This window comes from Microtus oregoni, unplaced genomic scaffold (genome assembly GCF_018167655.1).
Source record: "Microtus oregoni isolate MIOR12 unplaced genomic scaffold, Mior012 000001F_ref0000356, whole genome shotgun sequence".
Taxonomy (NCBI): Eukaryota; Metazoa; Chordata; class Mammalia; order Rodentia; family Cricetidae; genus Microtus; species Microtus oregoni.
In genome coordinates this window covers 17,376,581-17,399,138 of record NW_024543060.1, presented here as the reverse complement: position 1 = coordinate 17,399,138, position 22,558 = coordinate 17,376,581, and the positions used below count along the sequence as shown (strand labels likewise).

The window sequence follows — 22,558 nt, the reverse complement described above, 5'->3', positions numbered from 1 at the left end:
GGCTTTCATAAGCTCCATTGTGGGAAGCAGCCAGGTTTATTTAAGATGTCCCCAAAGAATCTAAAACGAACAGGGGCCAAAACACGGTGGCGAGCAGGACTAAACCTATCTAGCATAAATTAATGGCTTAAGAGAATTCCTAAAGTCAGAGTAGCTCTGCTACTTCTGCCCTAGACTTACTTACAGCATCCAGTGACTGAAGTGCACATACAACATTCCTCTTCCACATGCATGGGCCCTCAGGAAAGCTCTCATCTCATGTGGGCATTTCATGTTAACCAATGAATGAAGACAGTCTTCCTGGCATGAAAAGAAGAAACAACCAAAGACTGGGAATGGTGGTCACAGGAACATCCTGCTCTAAGATCTGTTCTTCTGTCTGTCTCACAGGGTGGTTACGAGGGCATGCCAAAACAAACAAACAAACAAACAAACAAAAAACCAACTGCCCTTGACATATGAACCTATAGTCTAAGGGGAGTTATCTAGAATCTTTTAGAATAAACAACTCATGCAGTCACATGATGAAGATGTTTATTTCACCTGTTGAGAAAGCTATACTTGAAAAACTGAATGAAAAATTGGCCATTATTTTTCCATTTAGATATCCCCAAGTATTCTTGGAATTCTTGGTAACTTTTTGAACTTGTGATGTCTCAAAGTATCTCTTTACATGGCTTTGTGCTTCTGTTCTACAATTAGCTACAGTATATACTGGCCATTTAAAGTAAGCAGGGCAATGAAAGTTAAAGGCGAATGCATTGACTTTCAAGTATGCTTACTTTTGGATTTTAGGTAATTACACATTACAAAGAAGATACACCTGACTTTTATACATCAGAAGTTACTGATTAGCTAACACTCTGATGATTTAATCAGGAGAATTATATTTGCGTGTGATATGTAATAACACTTCATTTTTTTCTAGTCAAGAAGGCTTTAACTTGGAGCAGTGGTTCTGTATTAGCCCCTGTGCTATTTATTAATACAACCATGATGGGTGGGAAAGATGGCTCAGCACTTAAGAGTACTTGCTTTTCTTGAAGAGAACCAGAGTTTGGTTCTCAACTCATGTATTGGGGCTCACAGCAATCTGGTACGTTTTACTAGCCTCTGTAGACTTCACATGCATGTACGAATACATATATGCAGTATACACACACACACAAATGGAAAGAAGAGGCATGGTTTTAGAATCATTTGAGTATTTAATGACCACCGTCTATATATTAAAACATTAATAAGTGTTATATTCTAATACTGGTGCAGTCGTGTTTCTGAGGTCCTGAGACTTACTACAAAATAATTCGCTGTATAAGTTATAAATGTTCTAATAGGTTGGAATAGATATATAGGCCCTTTGCAAGTGGTCTGAGTGAGAAACGTCCCTCCCGCCATGGGCTCAGTCGGTGACTCTTGTTTGGGAGAAGTTAAGGAAGTGGAGTCCTGCTGGGAGAAGTATGTTATTTGTATGGATACATGTATGTATGTACACAAGTATGCACACACACAAAATGTACACACACACAAGTTTTGATGGTTTATACCTCACTCCACCACTTCTTGCTGTCTTTTGCTCTGTTTCCTGTGTGCGAACAAAATGTGATCTACTTCCTGCTCTTGCCACCAGGCCATTAATTGGCTCTATCCCTCTGGAACTGTAAACTAAAATAATGTTTTGTTTTTAAATTGTTTTTGGTCATGAATGATATTTTATTACAACAATGGAACATTAACACTTATAGTACAGTCTTAGAACAAAGCCATAGAGACTAAGGGGATATCTCAGTGGTAGAATACAAGACAGGGTTGGATCCCCACAACTTCAAACAAAGTAGAAACGAACAAACAAAAATACTGTAAAACTTCATCACTTCAATTTAGAAAGCCCTTAATGTATTGAAATGGTCTATATAATTTTTATCTTTCTACTTACTGAATCCTTACATCGGCTTATTATCAAGTAATAATGCATGCAAAGCAGCCACAATACAAGAGGGTTTCACTTTCCTTTCTTGAATTTTCACCACAATGAGTATGTATTAACTTACGCCCATTAAACAAAGCAAAACAAAAAGCAAATATAAGAACTGAAGGATGTGTACAAGGACTTGACATGGCTCTTACAAGTGAACTGACAGCTGGGTCCATCACTCATGCAGCATGGCTCGGGGAGGAATCCAGCCACTCAGCCAAGGGGAGAGTCAAGGTTTCAAACAGGAAGCGACCTGGAATCTGCTTTGGCTATCCAAGGTTGCTGGTGTAAAGCTCCAAAGCTTCTGAGGAAAGATGATGCCTTCCTTTGTAGTCAGGATGGCATCAGGGGATTAAGTCAGGAGTCAGTTTTGTGTAGTATGCTCAGTTTCACTGGAAGGCAGGGCCAGACTTCATTACTTGATTGTAGCATAAACTATGACATTTAGTGCCGGATGTGATCATTCAATGTTGCTGGGCCATAATTCTTTTATGTGCCTATCACCCAAGTATCTTGGCTCCACTGGACCACGTCTACAAGTGAAAGCATCATTTCCACTAATTACAAGACAACAGCGAGGACACTACTGATTTGACCATTAAAAACTTAGTCCACTACGATATCCCTGTGGAGCCAGGCCTGGCCTGTAATTCCAGCTGTCAGGAGGATAAGGCCCGAGGAGCCCAAGCTCAGGGCTTGCCTGAGAATTCAAGAGTGGGTTCCAGGCCAGCTTGGGTTAATTTAGTGGGACTCTGTCTCAGAAGAGAAAGTAAAAACAGGGCTGGGGATGGCCATAGCCCAGAGTTCCTGAGGCCCTCAGTTCAATTCTCTGGCTTATAATAAACAAAAGCAAAACCCAAACATTTGCCAGGGCAAGGAGAGGGCTTCTCTGATGCTTTCATAGGTGTCCTTACACTCAGACTGTGTTCTCTAACTTGGCAGCAGGCTGTTTTCGGTCTTTTGTACACTGACCTCCTTCTCACTCCTTTTCTGGGGGTTGGGACACTCAGCTTCTTCTTTGATTTGAAACAAGCCTACAGCAGCCCTTGGCATCAGTTGCCCTTAGCCCAGCACAAGTTTAGATTGTAATTTTACCCAGATCTTAATGATGGTTCCTTTTAAGTCAAGAAAAACATAACAGTCATGGAGGAGACCTCTGTTTTTTTCTCTCCACCTTCTTTCCTCCTCCATCCTATGAGTAGTTACAGAGTACCTATTATGTGCCAGTCACTGCTAAGAAATATAGATGTGATTCCTGCTCTGATCCTTTGGTCTGGTGGAAGAGACAGGCCCTGGTTAAATATAACCACACAAATGAAAACCGTTCTGTGTTGACAGATGCTTCAGACAGAAGGCAGAGTCCTCCATAAAGGGGAATGCACTTCATGCAGGGACTTAGGACAGGGGTTCCTGAAGAAGTGACAGCAGAGCTGAAAGTCCCCGGGTTCTGGGCGGTCCTAGATGAAGGGGGTATACAGGCAAAGCTACTGAAGGCACTGTCTGAGGGGAGGGGCTGAGGCAGAGCCTGCTCCTGCTCTGAGAAGCTGAAAGGGAGAATGACATGAGAGCCAAGAAATCAAGGCAGGCCATGGGGAGAGCCAGAGCATTTTAAGCAGGTGAATGACAGGGTCACATGTAAATGGTCTGAGCACAGATATTCCTGTGAATGTACTATACATGCTTAGCAGAAAAGGCTAAAAATGAAAAGCCGTAGGAACAGAGAAAGCATGCTTGGACTCAAGTAACAACTTTGTATGCTAGAGAAATTTTTGTGTTTTTAATTCTAGAAAGATTTATTTGTTATGCATGTGTCTTTGCTGCATCCACATAAGGCACCAGGTGCATGCGGTGCCCACAGAGGTCAGAAGTGGGCACGGGGACTGCTGGAACTGGAGTGGTGGGCAGTGTTAGCTGTCATGTGGGTCCTGGGAACTTAATCTAGGTCCCTTGGAAGAGCAGCCAGGGGCTCCAACTGCTGAGCCATCTCTTCAGCCCTATAATGTGTTACATAGTTTTTGTTTTGTCTTGTATTTTTGAGACAGGGTTTCTCTGTAGTTTTGGAGCCTGTCCTGGAACTAGCTCTTGTAGACCTGGCTGGCCCTGAACTCACAGAGATCCGCCTGCTTCTGCCTCCCATGTGCTGGGATTAAAGGCGTGGGCCACCAAAATGGGAAACAATATCACATAATATGTGGTGAGATGTTTAATACACATTGTCCACAATAGTAGAAGTAATCCACATGTCTATCGACTAATACAGTGATCAATAAAATGTTCTACACGCACAGAATAGAATCATCATCTGTCAATAAAAATAACTGAAAAACTGATGTCATGCTATGGGTGACCCTTGAAAAATAATGCACTAAGTGGATAAATTGAGACATAAAAGACCATATTACAATTTAATTTCATTAATATTAAGTACCCAGGTTAGGTAAGTTTATAGAAACAAAGATGATTATCAGTTGCTTAGGGCTGAGGGTGAAATAGAGGATTATTGGTTGCTAATAGGCAGTTTTTTTAAATAGGAGAACTAAGTTATTTTGAGAATTAGATTACAGTGATAGCTGCACAGCTCTGTGACTATACAGAAAACATGCACCTGCATGGCATGTAAATTATAGTAGAGTAAAACTCTCTCTCTCTCTCTCTCTCTCTCTCTCTCTCTCTCTCTCTCTCTCTGTGTGTGTGTGGGGGGTTTAAAAGAATCTAAGAACTAGGACCATTGTAGGAGGTCTTACATTTTACTCCAAACAGCAAGCAAAAGGGACCACAACCACTTCCCTACTAGAGTAAGTCGGGATGATTTATGATCCCGTTAATATGTTAGGATGGTAGAGTTGAGCCCTCTGCTCATCTAAATTAGCAACACCAAGCAGCTGCTTCAATTAATCATCCTGAGAGCTGCAGACATTTCAAAACACACTCCAAACCAGCCTTTAAACCGGCCTTATTGGGCATTTTAACTAACTGTCTGGTTAAAATAATATTTCTGACACATTTTCCTCTTCTTAAAAAGTAACTTAACTCTTTGTATTAAAACCAAGGTGTTAACTTTCAGACGTAGCCTCTGACCTTTAAAGGACCACTTGCAGTTTCGTTCTTACTCTGACCAGGCACACTTGATGTTTTGGATGCTACACAGACTCACAGTGGCTCCAGAGAAAAGGACTATGAGGCCGAGCAGGTGGTAGTGCTTCCGTTTTCACACCCCGGGGCCAGCACTTCTTAGGAAAGCATTCCTGGTATCTGCCTCCATCAGTTACAGGTTCTCAAGTTGGCTGGTGCTGCTTGTTGACTCTTAGGTCTTTCATGAAAGTTCGTTTCCCTTCCGAGCTCCTCTGCCAGTGCCCGCAGGACAGACTGGAATTCTGTCCTCACCACCTGTGTGGAGAGCCAATCACACCGTTTTATGTACCAGGAAGTTGAAACTCAGGACCATAAAGAGCCTTGATTTAGTCCATAGTTAGTGGGAGGGTTTCACAATGGAAGACTTCCTGATTTTGCTTTATTAAACTCTTTTATTTTCCAGCCTCCAACTTCTATCTTTTCAAATCTCACTCTAATAAATATCTACAAGAAACATTATTTTATATTCCATTTTGCTTGGAACTAACTTAGAGATGCAGGTACCTGTGTAGTGAAAATGTAGGGAAGAAAACCAAAGGTGAGAACCCTTTCTGGCCATTTGTTTTCTCAAGTAGTTAAAACAGAAAAATACAAAACAACAAAACAAAAGCAAAACCTTCCATTTATTCCTATTAGTAGGAGAAATACTTTAACAGAAGTTAGGAGGCAGCACAGGTGCTTACTTAGTAGATTTTGGAGAATGTCAAGGTCACTGGAAACTGAGTTTCTCAGCATAAGATCCCTTGCTTCTTCTTTGACTTCTGTAAAATTTGTTAGCTACAGGGAAGCCTTTACTATTTTTTTTTAAGTTAATTATGGGTATTTTCCCTTTTTTTTAAGTCTTCAACGCTTTCCACTGTAGACTAGCTTTCCAATTCCTTTCTTGGTTAAAAAGGCTGTAGGGAATCTAGCCTCTAGTATCTTTGCAGGTTTATTTCCTGTCATTCAAATACGCTAGATTTGATCCCAGTCTTCCGTCTGTGAAGTAGCCTTATTTTTGCTAGAAATGCTCTTCTTTTCCATTTCTTGTAGGGCTGTTACCCAAAGCACTGCCTGAACCTCCCTTCCCCACCAAGAGCACCACTCCCAAGGTGTGGCTCAATTGTTTAACACCTACAGATATTCCCCCCTCTCCCTACAGATCTCAACAACTTAGACTATTTGTCTTCATCATAGTTCAGTAGACAACTGGGAATAATGCCTAACACGTGTAGGAAAACAATGCATTCTTTCTGACTAATCCCTATCTCCTGAAGACGACGAATCAAAAGGAGAAAGGGTACAGTCCAATATGTCTTTCTCATCAATCAGCCAATCTGAGGAACGGATGTCCTTGAGGGGACCATGCAACTTGACTGCATGGGTCCTTCTGATTTAAACGGGAGTCACACAGCTTGTCACCTGAGGCTTGGCTTCTTGGTGATCGGGGTCTTATTTCCCAATTTCGATGCCACATGGGGGGAGCGCTCCCCTTGGACCGACTGGAGGTTCAGATAGGGCCCGAGGCCTGGCGCGTGACGCGTGGTTTTCCCTGAAGGTGCAGGGAACCGAGCAGAGCCATTCTGAAGGATGGATGGTGCCTTGGACCCCCATCTAGTGGGCAGTCGATATGGGGAACCAACCCCTGGGAGGCGGGGCGGCCCAAGGCAGACAGACTAAGGCAAGGGAGCTAGGCTAGGGTGTTTTGCAGGTGGAAAGGGTTAAGCCGTTCCCAAGGCAACGGACCAGGAAGCGCGCAAGACGTCAGCGGAGAGTTCGTAGGTCAGCTTCGCGTTAAAAGCTCCCACGGGCCACGGGGCACCTGGCCAATAGAAAGGGCGTCTCGGCGTCACGTGACAGGCAGCCCGCAGCTTTTCCCTCCAGAGCACGTGGGAAGGTTTTTTTTTTTTTAACCCCCCCTTGTTCCTTTTGCGCGGGCTCGGCCACGGGGTCGTTCTCGCGAGAGGTGCGAGTGCTCTCGCGAGAGTGAGTGGGCGGCGTGGGGAGGCGGCGGCGGTGGCGTCTCAGGCCGGGGCGGGCGAGGGAGGCGCCGCTGCGCTGCGGCTCGCGCCACCGGGCGTTGCGGGCCGTGACGGGCGGGTGACATGCCCGGGAGCTGAGAGGCTGCGCCTCCGGGTGAGCGGGGCGGGGGAGCGGGGAGACAGCGGGCCGGGTCCAGACTGCGGCCGGGCTCTGTGGCCTCCCTGCGTTGGGGGCGCGGGCGGGAGGAGGACGGTGCACTTTGTCCGCAGCAGCATCCTTTCCTGTCAGCGCCCGAACCCGGGTCCCGGCGCTGCCCGAACTTCAGGTGCGGCTGTTTGCATCGCTGTCACGTCGCCCCCAGGCTGGCCAAGCAACCGGACTGCGCTATCAGATAGAAAATGGTCTGGCTAAAACCACAGTGACAGTACAATCTAAAGCCCTGGTATGGCTTGGTGACAGTCCGTTCACTTTGCTTACCCTCTTAAAAAAACCCTATCAGTTGGTGGTGGCTTAGCTTCAGGCATTAAGGCATTTTATTGGGTGGTGAGCAATACGGCTGAGACACGTCGCTAATGGCCTTGACGCATCCTGGGATTAATATTCGCAGTTCTTTTTAGCTTTGTAATTTTTCAGTTGCTTCTAAAACGCCTGTTTCCTTTGCTTCTTCCCACCTTGTTAACGGTGTTATTTATGTTGAGACTCAAATTTTTTATGTATGAAAATACTTCGAACATAGAGTATTCAGGGAAGATGGAGTATTTTTTTATGCAAAGATGATTTTGTTTTAATGTCTAAGCTTTTTTTATTATTTTGTAAATGGCAGCCTAGTGCCTGCTATGACTGATGTCATTTCAGATAGTGCCACTTAATCTTTCAGAATACATGAGCACTTTCCAAGGAATATTCTGGTTATTCATACTTGATATGTTCTTCAGGAAGAACTGTGAGCCACGGGTTGACAGTGAATTGAACAATTAGTTCTGCTGTCAGTAACTGACTTATGAGACATAAAGGGATCCTAGGGAATTGGGGAAGAAGTGGGTTCCTGCGACTGATGCTCAACTGCTCTGCTCAATGGATCGGAAAAGGAATTTGCAGTATACCCTGTAGCCAGTGGTTTTTCTCAGTTGTTGACTATACGTACTGCAGTCAAGGCCCCAGAACTACAGTGAGAGATTTTTCTAACCTTTTCTAGCCTCTGCATTCCGGGGCTAAGTCTAGCAGCAGAAGAAATCCTCTGGGAGGAAGGATGGTACTTTTTACTTTAATTCCAAAGATTGAGTATCTGGGGAAGGAACTCTACCAATGCAAATCGTAATGTAGCAGGTTGTTTAAAGGGGAATTTCCAGTCCTAAGTAGGGACGTCTTAGCCACACAGGAAGATGTGAAAAACTTAGGTGAAGGGGTAAAGGAAGATAACAGAAGTTGCCTCCCATTCGTCTTGGCACAGAGAAAGGCTATTTTGTCGCTAGTCTATGCGGCCAGGCTTTCCAACTTGGAGGGCAATGGTTGCTCTGTCTCATGCTTGAAAAGCAATTGGAGTAACTTATTTAATTGATTATTTATTACTTATTTAATTTAACTTATTCATTACTTATGGAGACTGTTTTTTTGTTTGTTTTTCTTTTTGTGAAGTGGACCACGTGGTTAAAAAAAATGCAGCCACTCTGTTTGAGGCAGGGTAGGAAACTCTTAGGGGCCTAGCTTGAGTGTTAGTTGAGGGTATCCAGACTGGCACTGTTAGCACAAGGGAAAAGTGCTTTACAATTTTAAAAGCAAGTGGGGCAGATCCATATATTCCCCCTCCCCCCCTTTTTTTTGCTCATCCTTCCAGAAAGAAATGAACTCCCTGAAGCTCAGCATTTGGAATATATGGATTATTGACAGGACTGCCAAAAGGAGAAATTTAGCAATTTAGTATTAGCCACTGCTTACTTGGTGTTTTTTTCTTTGACCTTCCTTAATGGCTTGAGGATTATTTGGCTGCAAGAATCAAAAAGCCATTTGAATTAGCTTACTTGAAAAAGGCATTGGTCATACCGTTGGAGCATTGCCTCTAAGGCCCAGCTGTGATTCCAGCACAGTGGCCTGGGGACCAGAAAGTCTTCAGGTTAACACTCATCAGATTTTCTCTTCGTTCTCTACCACTGGTTGCCTGCCCTATTCAGATTGTTAAACACTGTCCTTCTCTTCCTGCCCTATTCAGATTGTTAAACACTGTCCTTCTCTTGAAACTGCTTGGCTTTTGTGTTTCTGGTTTGCCAGAGTCCCCATCTGACCCACCTCGACTTTGCATCATGGTTCCGAGCAGATCTCTTCAAGTCTCAGTTCTAAACATCTTTGTGTAGAGAGAATGTCGTCGTCAGCTTTCCTCGTTGTTTGTGGGTGGGGTAGTAAGATTGGAAGAGGAGATGGATGGTGGGGATATAGGCATGTCTGGTAGCTATTAGGACTTCAGCTTTTCAGACAGGGAAGGCCTGTAGGCCAGGAGAAAGTGGACGCTGGTACCTTTTGGTGTACTGTATTATCTCAGGGTTTTGAGTTCTTCCCCTAAGCACTGCATTGCACCTGTCTCAGCTAGGTAGGGATGTAACTGGATTCAGTGGTCCCTTTTCAGGACAGGTTCTCCAAGTTTGTAAGGTTGGACAGGTTACTTTAAATACTTTGTCTGACAGGTGTAGTGAGAATTGTGAATTTACATGTGTGAAGCAATTTAATTCTTTCTTGCATTTTTCTCCTCAGTCTTAGAGCATACGTAGAGTTGTTTCTTAAAAATGTCTACTGTCTGTGTTTTAGATTCCATGTAGTTGTGGTTCCCTACTTTTTTTTTTCTTTTTATTTGTCCCAAACCATTAGTGGTGATTATTCCTTTAGGTTCTTGGTTAATCTTAGATTCTCTCTTACTCTCTAGGTCAGCTTTAAACTCCAAATATATGGATGACTGAGTGTAACATTTCCAGGTTTGATATTAACTAAACCTGTCTTATTAGTTGTTTTTTGGATAGTACCATACTGATGTACAGCACTATCTTCCAGTTATTGCATAATTGGTGAAGGCTCCACCTTTTTTCTGATTTTCTAAATTGGAAATCTTTGTATTTCGCATTTGTTATTTTTAATAATTCCTTTAATTATATCTTGTCATTGAATAGCCTCTGTGTAAGCTGATGGGGTTTCTCGTGTGAGCCAAGCACCACACCTTTTACAGAACAGATCCATTCATGTACTTTTGCTCTAGGCAGCCCAGGGCAGAGTCTTCCTACGTCATTGCTTTTCAGTAATGTACTGCTAGCGTCCAGGAGTTGCAGGTGCCTGTAATAAAGAGAAGTTTGTTCTCCGGGCTAAAATTCTAATGCGCTTTTATTTAGAAACTGTCTTGTAGAGGGTTATGCGTTATATTAAGAACCTGACTTTATGGTCCTGACAGTATGATTTTAGTTTGTGTATTTTCTTTTTGAAGTTGTATTTGCAGTTGCTGTAGGGGGAGTTTGAAGACAGTAACAAAGAGTTCATATTTAATGTCTGTCATTGGAGTCCATGCTGATACTTGAAATACCAGTAGCTGGCTGGATTCAGACATACTTCAGAAGAGAGACCAAACCTGGAATATGTTAGAAAGACCAGTGACATTTTTTTATGGCTGTTCAAGAAAACAGATACGGGTTAACTTCAAACAGCTCCTGCTTAGGTGACCCTGCTCTTCATTGGATGATGTCACTTGTTAGCACATGCTCCTCAATTTCATGTTCTTGAAATTTCCCTTCACCTTACAGTTTGTTCAGCTCAGTAAATAAAGGTTTTGGTTTTGATACGGCCTTTGAGGAATGTTGAGAGATAACTGAGGCCTGGCCTTGGATTGTGCGTGAACTCTTGAGTGAGTGCAAGATCAAGACACTTGGGCACAGGGGTCTTAACTACTGTTACTTAGACACTTCGGGAGTGGCAGTTGAATGTTGCTAGTACTTAGAGTTAACCCAGGCCATAAACTTGTGTGCTTTTAATTGTAATGCAAAGCACCGCAGTCTCAAGTGCTAAAGTTAGCTTTGCTCCACCAGGTAAGTGTGATGACCTTTGGAGAGTTGATTTTCACAGCTGGGTAGGTGCTGCTGGCATCCAGTGGACGGCAGATCCACCGCACACAAAGACTGGCTAGTAGCGCTGGGAAGCAAGAACACTCTGTGTCTTGTACATGGAAGAATGGGTTGACTCAGGAGTAGAGTGTAAAAAGCCAGAAACTATCAGAAAGCAAGTATCTTAGTCATTGTTAGGAATGCTCATTCTTTATATAACTGGCTATTGTTTTGGAGAGCAGTTAGGATAGCTGTGGTATTTTTAGACTTAGTAAGTCAAGCAGCAGGTCTGAACTGAAGGGAGGAGCCAGCATTTGTGTCCTGTTTGCCATACTATTGTCACCCTTCACTGTGAGGGTGAGCCTTAGCCTCCGTCTTTGCCATGAGAGGATGACACCAGCCTGTATCCCACTGTTCATTATTAGTGTTGATTCTGTTTTGCTTCCTAGTGGCCACTGTAGGGTTTGTAGCTTTAGCTCAGCACAGGCTTCGCACAGAATGTTTCCATACACAACGTAGACATCTGATGATTGGCTTTAACTGCTAACCCACCACATCTTTGTTCTCTCTGTCATGCATTTCACTTCGGAGTCTAATCAATTGCTTCTTTAAAGTTCTTTCTGAAAAGCGACTCTGAAGAAATATTCTTATATCAGCGTTGTGTTACCATTTCAGGCACTCATTGTTACTTTGGTAGGTCCAGGTTCCATCTGTTACTGTTTTTGTTTGCCTGAAGAAATTCTTTTCGTAGTTATATGATCAGCTTGTGATGAGCCCTCAGCTCTGATTAGTGAAAAGAAATTTATTTTGTGTTAATTTTTGAAAGCTATTTTTTAGCATGTGTGGCTATTAATGCTTTTCTGTCTTTGACTTGTTAGCACTGATGGCTGGCTTCAGGCTGCCTGGCTGTTGGGAGTTCTGGCTTCCTCTCTCTGCATTAAGGACTCGCCCCTTCCTGATTGCCTGCATTTTGTTTCAGACAATTTGGTTGTGTTTCGCTTTAGTGGTTTTTAGAAATGTTTTTCTTCTTAATATTTATTGGATTTTCTTGGAGCTGTCACTGTTTTCATCACATTTGGTACATTCTGGACCAGTTCTGGACTATTTGCCTTCCTGTTTTTGGTTCTGTACCCCAGCTGACTTTTGAGCTCCATGTGTACACGTACGCGCATGTGCGCGCGCGCGCGCGCGCACACACACACACACACACACACACACACACTGGCGTTTTAATTGTATTTTAAAAGACTGAAGATCTGAGAGTAAAGCTGTCCCACTGGTCAGCCTTACAGACCAGATTATGGTAACACACACCTTTAATCCCAGTAGCCAAATGACACACACCTTTAATCCTAGTAACCACAATAACACACACCTTAAATCCCAGTAGCCACAATGTCACACACCTTGAATCCCAGTAGCCACCTAGTTGCCATAGAAGTCGGGTGATGCATGCCTTTAATCCCAGCCCTAGAGAGGAATATAAGATGAGGGGAGGCAGGGAGGAAAAGCTCTCAGACACAGTATTATTCTGAGATTCTTGGAGGAAGGATTGCCGTTTCAGAGTGAGGAAAAGGTAAGAGCCAATGACTGGCTATTTTGCTTTTTGGATCTTCAGGTTGAACCCCACTTTCTCACCCTGAGGTTTTATTAATTATGCTACTTGTGCGTGCGTGCTTGCACACACACACAGTATGCTTAATAAATTCTGATACTGTGGGATTGCTTGTTCTTTAATTCCTCTGTTTTGCTTTGATAGTTTATATTCTAATATTTACAATTTCACTTTGGTTTCAATCTGCTGTTACTACATCTAGCATGTTTTTAATTTTAGAAATGCTTCCCTCATCTTTAATGTTTTTATTAATACAGGAATTATACATAGTGTCCCAACAATTTTGTACACGAATATAATATATTAACCATATTCACCCCATTACCTTATTATGTGTGTTTTCCTCCTACTCTGGTGACTCCCTTCCACTTTCCAGTTCGTCTCTTTCTACTTTGATGAGTTGTTTTGTTTAGATGAGGGATTATTTACAGGGCCATAGAACACCTCACTATAGTGACTACACCACCAAAGGAAGCCTCCTTCTCTCCCTCAGCAACTATTAACTGTTTATGGATTTTGGTGGTGGGGAGGTCTCATGGAGCCCTACTCCATAGCTACTTTTAACTGCCTATGAATACAGACAGATGTTAATGAGCCCAGTCTTCTATGGGTCTCATATAGGTGATTACAGCTGCTTTGAGTTCAGGAGTGCCATGCCAAGCCATGTAGGGAACACAGCATCCCACCCTATCCCCTCTGTTGATGGTCCCTGAATTAGAGGGATAATACAGGTCTCTCTAGCCTTCAGTAGCCAGTTAGTTATTCTCATCACTGTTCGTGTTTTAGTCTGCATTTTACCACTGCCCATTGCAAAAAGAACTGGTCTAATCAAAGTTGACAGCAGCATTGATCTGTGGAACTAAACATAGTAATTTAGAAGATAATTTGGTGGGCATCTCATTCCATAAGTCTACAGCTGTAGTTACTTCACTAGGGCCTGTGACCTCCCAGCCATGGGAGCCTTTTACCAGTTTATAGTACCAGAGTGAATTTCCTTTTGTTCTAATTAGAAAGTCATTGGTTATTCCTGTAATTTGTTCCTATTGCATCAGTGGGCACATCTTGCCTGGCAGGTTAGTAATGTAGTCCAGATGAGTAAGCCTGTTGATGACAGTCTAACCCCAGATACTTGCATTGCGCTTTCCATCACTCTGAGGGCTGCCCAGCAGGGAGGAAGCCTCTATGTCAGTTCCTGTGATCAGACTATGTGGTGTCTTCAGTAATAACATCTACTGTCTAGCTCTGGTGGACAGCCACCAACAGTGGCAATAGCTTGTATTGTTTTGGGGGCCTTAGGGACCTCCCTGACTAACAGCCCATAAGGAGGTACCCCCCCCCCCCCAGCCCTGGACTTTTAATAACCTGTGCAGGCTTCCTTTTTATACTTAGGCTTGTTTTTGTTTTTAAGATAGCTCACCAAGTATGATGCATATGTATGGCTTTTCATAATCCTTGGTTTTGGTTGACTCCTCACCATTTCCTCTCTTCCATTTCCCCACCCACTCCTATTTGTTTAATCTACCCACCCGCAGGGTTCCCCTTCTTGCCTTCTTAAAGTTCTGTTTTAGTCTTTGGTGTCTAGTGTTTCTTTCTTTATCATGATCGTGTTTTCCTCACCCTTGCATGTGTGGAACACAGTGTCAGGATTCTGTGGAGGAATGTCTATTAAAAGGGGATTTATTAGAGTGGCTTCCATGCTGGAGGCTAGCTTGTCCAACAGTGGCTGTCTCCTAATGGAAAGGCTCAAAATCTGGTAGTTGTTCAATCCATGATGTTCAGTGTCTTGGCTGGTCTTCAGTCTGTGCTGGAATCCTGTAGAGTTAGGTTCTTAATACCAGTGAGGAATGCCTCAGCAGCAGGATCAATGAACTTGTCAGCAAGAGTGACGGCAAGCAGTTTAAAAGCAAAAGCTTTCTTCCATGTCCTTTGATGTAGGCTACCATAAGAAGGTGTAGCCCAGATTTAGGGTGGGTCTCCTGTCCTTACATGATCTGGATTTAAGATGGGTCTTCTGTCGTAGACCATATTTTGGGGTTACATTTGTTGCAGTCCAGACACAATGGATTCATACGTTCTAGGGTAGGGATGCGTGGATTAGAAATGTTAGGCAGAATAGACAGAGCTACAAAGAAATACAGAGACATAGGATAGTACCCGGAGGGCAACTCAATGAATACTGAATCTGCCTGTGTTTACTTTTATATGTTTATATACCCCAATTCAAAGTGAGAGCAGGCAAAAGACTGCTTTAACATGACACAAAGACACCCAGAACAGTTCATTGCTTCAGTACTTGAGACATCAAGCCACTATTTCCTGAGTTAAGCATTCTGGTTTTTTGGGAAGTATATGCAGTGAATACAGCTTAGACCAAGTATCCTGTAGGCAGCCACTCCCTATGTCAAACCTTCTATTTTAAAGAAGGAGCAGGAATAGGCTTGAATTCTTTGACCTTTGGTCAGGGTGGAGCAGATCCACCTCTTTGGGCTGTCTTAATGTCTAAAACACCAAGTAAACACACCCTCAGTCAGGATATCTTGGTTGTAGCCACACCTGTTGTCAACTTATTTGAAAGAGTAAAAATAAAGTCAAACTGACCTGCAGTCAAGGTGGAACAGTGTTGTAAGAGGGGCCTCTTGTTGGTTTCCTAGCCACCTGGCTGCTCAGACCCGAAATAATCACACAGAAACTATATTATTTAAATCACTGCTTGGCTCATTAGCTCTAGCTTCTTATTTGCTAACTCTTACATCTTAATTTAACCCATATCCATTAATCTGTGCATCACCATGAGGTTGTGGCCTATCAGCAAAGTTACAGCGTCTATCTCCAGCAGCAGCTCCATGACTTCTCTCTGACTCTGCCCTCTTTCTTGCAGCATTCAGCCTAGCTTTTCCCGCCTAACTAAGTTCTACCTTGCTATAGGCCAAGCCAATTTCTTTATTCATTAACCCATAAAAGCAGCACATAGACAGAAGGACCTCCACATCAGAGCAAGACACAATATCTGTGGGCTCCCACTGTCTTCTCACTTCAAATGACCCAAACAACAACAAAATCCCTCACAGGTGGCCCAGCTGCTTGGGTCTTCACTGATTCTAGATGTAGTCAACTTGACAACCAAGATCAACCATCACACACCATTACACTGTGACTTCACAGTCTTTCTGCTCCGATTCTCATTGTTATTTTTTTCAGTGTATTGCTTCTAGGTCTACACTTGTCCTTTTTCTCCCAGTTAGTGTCAGATTTTCCTCCCTTTCATGTTCATCTTTAATTGTCTGCCCACAGTTGAGTTTTTCTTTATTACTTGATGTGCACTTTTCCAGAGAGCTGGCTCTTGCCTGATGAGCCACAACAAGGACGTTTTGTTTTCCCTACTCTGCTCAGTGAGAGTATGAACTATTCCAAACCTTGTTTGGCCTTAAATACTGCTTGGTACACTGCTGTCTGGTTAATTCTCCAGCCTCAGGTGCACAGTCTGTTTTTAGCTAAAAGTTCTAGGGAAACCCTCCTTCAGCCCTCTGGAGCTCTTACTGTCTTTGCATTCTCCCTTTAACACTCTGTCCCGTAATATGGATGTTTGTTTGCAAAACTCACTGTGACTGCCAGACTTTGCTATCCTGTGTTGTGACCTGGAAGTAGCTGGCAAGCAGTGTTTCCTTTCTGAGGTATCAGTCACACCCTGCATTACTGTTGTCTGATGTTTGAAAACCAGTGTTTTGTATGTATGTTACACTATTTTGTTGTAGTTTGATGGTAAGTTTACCTTTTAACACTTGGTCATTTGGTATGTGTTAAAGTATATTTATTACATATTTCAAACGAGATTTATTTTATTTTTTGAGAGTCTTGCCTAGACCAGCCTTGACCTCTTAGTCCTGCCTCAGCCCTGAACCTAAGATTACATGTGTGTGCAATCATAAGATTACTTTTTATTTAGCAACTGTTTAAATCCTGCCATGTTCAGATACAAATTTGAGCTCACAAAATAGATGTATGCAAACAATGGCACCTAAAAATAAGGACAAACCACTTGGAAGAATAAAGGAGATGTTGAATGTTGGGAAAGAGGCAGGGAAAGATGAGAGAAGAGTCAAGCTTTCCTCAGAGAGAGATCCTTGAAGATGCATGAAGAATGAGTGCAGGTTAGCTGAGTGAGTGGGTTTAGAGCATGACATAGCAGGGATTGGTCATTTATTAGTTGTGATCAACAGTATGGATTGAGGGCAAGTTGTGGTTGACTCTATGGTCTTGGTTTGCTGACTTTTAATGAAATAGATTGGAGAGTGTTTAAAGAAGTTTTATTAGGGTTTTAAGCATACTTTTTTTTCCCATCTGAGATAGAGTTTCTCTGTGTAGTCCTGACTGTTCTGAAACTCCCTCTATAGACTAGGGTGGCCTTGAACTCAGACATATCTGCCTCTGCATTGGAGTGCTAGGATTAAAGGTGTGGTTCCCCCCAATACCTGGCTTAACAATACTTAATTTTTATAGTAACTATACTTGACTCAGTCTGTTTTGTGTTACTGTAACAAGATACTTAAGGTAAGTTACTTCTGGAGAGAATAGATTTGTTTAGCTCACAGATTTAGAGACTCAAAGCCCCAGATTGCGTAGCTCCACTTTTTCAGCCTCTAGTCAAGGCTTTCTAGATAAATCACAACATAGTAGATGATATTATGGCCCAAGTTTGTGCTGGAGGAAGAGATGAACGGTGGGACTGGAAGCCGGACAGCTGGAAGGAGCTGCTGTCTACAGCTCATGGGTGCTTAATCTAGTCCCATGGGAGCCAGAACTGCCATGGAGCAACAGTAAATTATTTGTGAAGGCTGTGCCTCCAGGGCCTAGAGATCCCCAGAGCCTCAACTCTTTAATGTTCCACTGTCTTTACCATTCTCATGACCAACTCTAGGACGTGATCCTCTAGGGGCAGGCCATGTCCAAACCCTAGCAGAGATGCTTACTTGTAAATGTCTAGTAGAACATTTAGATAAGAGGATTTGAAACTGAAGCATAGGATGGAACTGAAACTCTAAATTAGAAACTTAATTGTGTAGTTTAAACGACAGATAAAGTATCTTTGGAAAACTAAAAGGAAGCAAACCAATGAGGACAAGGATTAAAGGAAAAAAACTAATATTGACAAAACTGGATCTTCTAAGTGTGTGGCTTTAGAAAAAATCTGATTTATAGGTCTTGGTTTGAGAGCTTGTGAAGATCGTGGGTTGTAGGTGTAATTTCTGGTGGGAAGGTGTTTTACGCCTGAGTCCTCTGATTATAAAAAGGTCAAGTTACAGGTGGAGTTGAGTTGAACAGTTCTTAAACTGGAGATGAAGTAGGAAGGCTTGAGAAGTTGTAGGTTTTTTAATCATTAAAGAATTTATGTACATCTAGAAAAATATAAGATAATTACCCATGATAAAACCCCTCTCTGTAGCCTGCCTACTATATGCATGTGTGTGTGTTTACGTTTACTCACACTCGGTTACAGATTTTACACTGGGTGGGATAATGCATGCATGCTGGAACTGGCCTTATTTGATAATTTTTTAAAAAGATTTATTTATTTATTATGTATACAACATTCCTTCCATGTGTGCCTGCAGGCCAGAAGAGGGCACAAGATCTCATCATAGATGGCTGTGAGCCACCATGTGGTTGCTGGGAATTGAACTCAGGACCTCTGGAAGAGCAGCCAGTGCTCTTAACCGCTGAGCCATCTCTCCAGCCCCATTTGATAATTTTTTTATCTTCTCATAAAATCAGGTAGATGGTATTTTGTAACATTAAAAAAAGTTCTTGTTATCAGTTTCTGGAACTGTTTTCAAGATGTTTCCTTTCCTAGGTTTGTGCAAATCATTTGCAGTATTCTGCAAATCTGCTTCCTCATCATTTTCCACATCTGGATAATAAGTGAATTTATTTAAATCAAGGAACTTATAGATTATTTTTACTTTTTATTTCTGGTTCACTTACCAGTCTTGCACTATTTTTTTGTGAGTTTTGTGGAAGAATGTGTGCTGGGAGGTTTGAGATGTGAAGTTGCAGGATCGGAGGTGTAGATATTTGTTCAGCACCTTGCATCTCTGTTCTGAGTTCTTTATAGTTGTTTCTCTAATCGTTTCTATGTCTCTTTATGAATTTGTGATTTTTTTCTTCTAGCTATGTGTGTGCGGTTGTTTGTTGATGCACATTGCTTTTGCGTTGTTCCTTAAGAGATTTGTTAGCAGTGTTTTTATTTCCTGTTTCTTCCCTAAGCTCTAGCTATTCCACTTCTAGCTGTTGCATTCTGCTAGGTTTGTCTCTCAGCACTATCTTTTCAATTAAGCTTCCTCATATTTCTTTACTGTATTGTGATTCCTTGATTAGAATTCTTTACTCATCCAGAATAGGGCATGAGCAGGTGTTAAGTGTGCAGCTTGTTATAACAGTATTTTATGGGAAGATGTTACATGTTTGCTTGGGCAGTTATAAACTAGAATAATCCTCCCTTGCTGTTTTTCTTTGTCTTCCACCTGTCTTTGCAGTTCCAAAGTTTTTGTTTTGTTTATTTCCCCCAGAAGAGTGCCATGTCATTCCATACGGATTCTCTTTTACATTGCACAGATATTCTTTTGGTAGGTATTTGACTTAAGTTAAATACAAAGCAGCATGTCTCTGTGCTCCTTGACATGATGATCATGGGCTAAATCTCTGGAACTGTAAGCAAGTGCTCAATTAAATGCTTTCTTTTCTAAGAGTTGGCACGGTCATGGTGTCTCTTCTCAGCAATAGAACAGTGACTAAGAGAGATGATGATGTGTGATATACACTCACACCTCAGTTTTATCTCTGTAGTGAAAGTATGGAAAAAGAATATGAAATTAGCACTTTACTAAACTTTAGACTTTTTAAAATATGGGGGGGGGACTACAATGAAGTTGTGCTGAAGTGACTGGCTTAGAAACCTCAAATAGGCATGCCTTGAAGAGACTCGTTTAACCAACTGAAGATACTGAAACAACTTTTCTTATATATTTATTGCTTTAATTTTTTTGTTTTTATTATTTAGAATTCAGTTCTCAGCTTCTGCCCTTTACTGTAATCCCACATTTCCCCATGAGGCTTTGGGTCCAATAAGACCATTGTTTTCTCACTGTCCTTAGTGTGTGGTACGAGTAGACCTTAAATGAATGGACAGCACTCTGCACAGATAGAGCAGCTGGCTGGCTGCATAATGCTCTTAGTCGGTTGAAGTCCCCAAAAGTTTTTTTTTATGAAAGCATTATTAAAAAGTTTAGTATTAGTTTGAGAGCTTTATGTGTGAGGTATGTAATTCTACCAATTCCTTTCTGAACTCTAGGCATTGGTATAAGCTCAAACTTCCAGATGAGGATTTTGGTTTTGTTCACCTGTAATTTTACAGTACATGTACAAATTTCACATTCTCACCTGTGTAGTGTTAAAACCTTCAGTTGCATGGGTAGTAATACTTTCAGTGTTTAGTGTTGCTTCAGGGAAAGATGAGTGTCTCTGGGCTACAGAAATGGATTCCTTCTTGTGACAGTGTACAGGTTTATAAATGTTTTCCCCACATAACATATATATGGTTGCTAAATGAGCTTTTAGGTCTCAGTACTTTTGTTCCTATTTTTCTTTAAATGCATGCATTTGAAGAAATTCTTTAGTATAAAATGCTTGCTTGAATCACAAAAATGAGTAAATAAGTTGTTTTCTTTTCATATGTCTCCTTTAGGTGTTTTGTGAATTTACTCTTCAGCGATCGCATACTGCAGCCATACAATTATGGCAGCTTTCCAGCCTTTCAGGAGCAGTCACATAAAGAATAAAGCATCTGTCCGGAAAGTAAGTCCAGGGTATTAGGTTCCTTTCAGTGAAGGGTAAAAAAAATATGTCGGTTCTTTTCTAGTTTTTAAATGAAGCTCAATAGTTAACTTCTAACATTCAAATGCTGCAAAGGCCAGCGTGTATGAAGACAGTGGTGTGAAGTCATGGTTGTAATGATGTTAGTCTCAGAGCACAGTGCCTCTCATTTCTGCACAGACATTTTCCATCTGGATTTTTTTTGAGTTAACTATCTTATATATCTTTATCACTACCTTAAAAGTGTATAAGAAATATTAACCACTCATTTATCCAGCAAAATGCATTTGAGTGCCTGTTGCATGTCAGGACTATGCTAGATGTTGAGTAATTCATGAGGTAGTGAAAAATTACTTTTCTTGTGTGTATGGTGCTATGGGTTGAACCCCAGGCCTTGAATGTGCAAATAAGTTGCTCTCCCACTGAGCTTTGTTCCTAGCCCCCTTCACATCCTCTTCCCACCCTTTCCCTTTTTATCTTGATATACGGTCTTAGCACATTAGCTAGGCTGACTTTGAAGTAGCTTTGTGTGCCTGACAGGCCTCGAGCTCGCCGCTGCTCCTGCCTGTCCTCCCAGGTAGCGAGGAGTGCAAGCCTGCAACAGGCTTGGCCATTAGTTCTCATCATTACTTACTCCTCCTAAACCAGTTTACTTAGTCTGCATTCCGACTTTGGGTTTTGTGTTTGCGATAACTAGAGGAGGAAGAGAAGAAAGGAGATTAGAGGATGCTGTCTGGTGAGAGTCAGTTCCTGGACTTCAGCCTCTTCTTATGACCCTGTTGACCTTGCCTGTGAACAAGATCTTTGAGTTCATTAAGGTGTTTTCCTTGCTGTTCTAATTATATTTTGATGGTTCTTCTCTCTTTGGAGAATGCTTATTCATCTAAGGTGGGTGAGGGTGGGTCAGCTTGTCATAGTCTGCGGTAGCAGGTACATTGTGTACCCTCTCACATTTGGTATTTGTATTTCTCTGAACTCAGGCATTTACCTTGCGGCTTTATGTGTAGTGACTTCTGACTAGAAATGCCATTTGCTCTAAGAATGTCATGAATTTATATTGATACTTCAAGCTCATATTTATATTTTTTCTTGTTTATGTACACAGATTAGGGTGAAAACCTCCATTAATGAAAACGAAACTTACATATTGGCAGTTTTAAGGTCTACTGACTAGTTGGAAAAAAAAAAAAACTCAGAACCATAAGCAACTCATGTATTTTCTACTTGGATTCACCTTCTGTTAGCATCTTGCCATATCTACTCTCCTGTGCATACCTTATGTTTCTCTTAGTAATTGTGTGGAAAATGCCCTTTGGACCTTGCTTTATGTGTTTTATTTATACTCCTAAGAAAACTGTTTGTCTGAAACTGCATCTGACATTTAGTCTGATGTATCCCCCGAGTCATCTCAGATGCCCTCATAGGTTTCTCACATACTGCATTTGAGTATTTTTATTACCACCATTCTAGGCCATTCCAGTGGTGTAGGTTTTTTTTCTCATGATATCACATGAGAAAAACAGCCAGTAAAACACCCCAAGTTAGTTTTCAGTGTAATTCTCATCTGGAATACCGCAAAGGTTTTGTTTTCTTCTTCGCTATCAAGTTAGGAGAAGCATATCATTGATGTTTTTGAGGAAGCGGTCAGGATTGTAACCATCTGTTGTCTCTAGTATAAATGCAGAATAACTTTAAGTGTTTAGTAAGGAAACTATGTCATGTGTCTCCCCAAAGCTTTTAACCCAGTAGATTTAGGATACATTGATAACTCTTTCCAAATCAGTTAATTACATTGAGAGTTACAAAGAAGATTTTCTAATGGTATCAGTTTGTCTATATTTGTCAACCAGTGATCATAGGTAAAGAAGCATGCTGTATAACTGAATGCAGGAGTTGTGATGCATTATCATTTCTGTTCTTTTTGATGTTTTGATTATT

The 22,558-nt window shown here is 41.8% G+C and overlaps 1 protein-coding gene and 1 long non-coding RNA gene across 7 annotated transcripts in view; one reads left to right on the top strand and one right to left on the bottom strand.

The window, feature by feature from the left end:
- Window positions 1-1,194: 1,194 nt before the first annotated feature.
- LOC121461574 lies at window positions 1,195-6,781 on the bottom strand. 3 transcript variants are annotated; one of them, XR_005976193.1, is made up of 3 exons: window positions 5,791-6,781; window positions 5,054-5,362; window positions 1,195-2,508 (listed from the first exon to the last, which is right to left on the bottom strand). It is a non-coding gene; the product is annotated as an uncharacterized LOC121461574 (long non-coding RNA). The 3 variants fall into 3 exon arrangements; XR_005976199.1 differs by having other exon boundaries at window positions 5,130-5,362; XR_005976205.1 differs by having other exon boundaries at window positions 6,509-6,781.
- A 305-nt stretch (window positions 6,782-7,086) lies between these two features.
- Window positions 7,087-22,558, top strand: part of Akap11 (A-kinase anchoring protein 11) — a 44,057-nt gene continuing 28,585 nt past the window's right edge. For 3 of the 4 annotated variants that reach the window (XM_041664231.1, XM_041664222.1, XM_041664201.1), the window contains exons 1-2: window positions 7,087-7,222; window positions 20,493-20,602. In XM_041664231.1, coding sequence (XP_041520165.1) covers window positions 20,543-20,602 — 60 coding nt within the window. In that variant the 5' untranslated portion in view covers window positions 7,087-7,222; window positions 20,493-20,542. Of the gene's footprint in view, window positions 7,223-7,288; window positions 7,512-20,492; window positions 20,603-22,558 lie in introns of those variants that run through there. The other variant, XM_041664212.1, reaches the window with a different exon arrangement.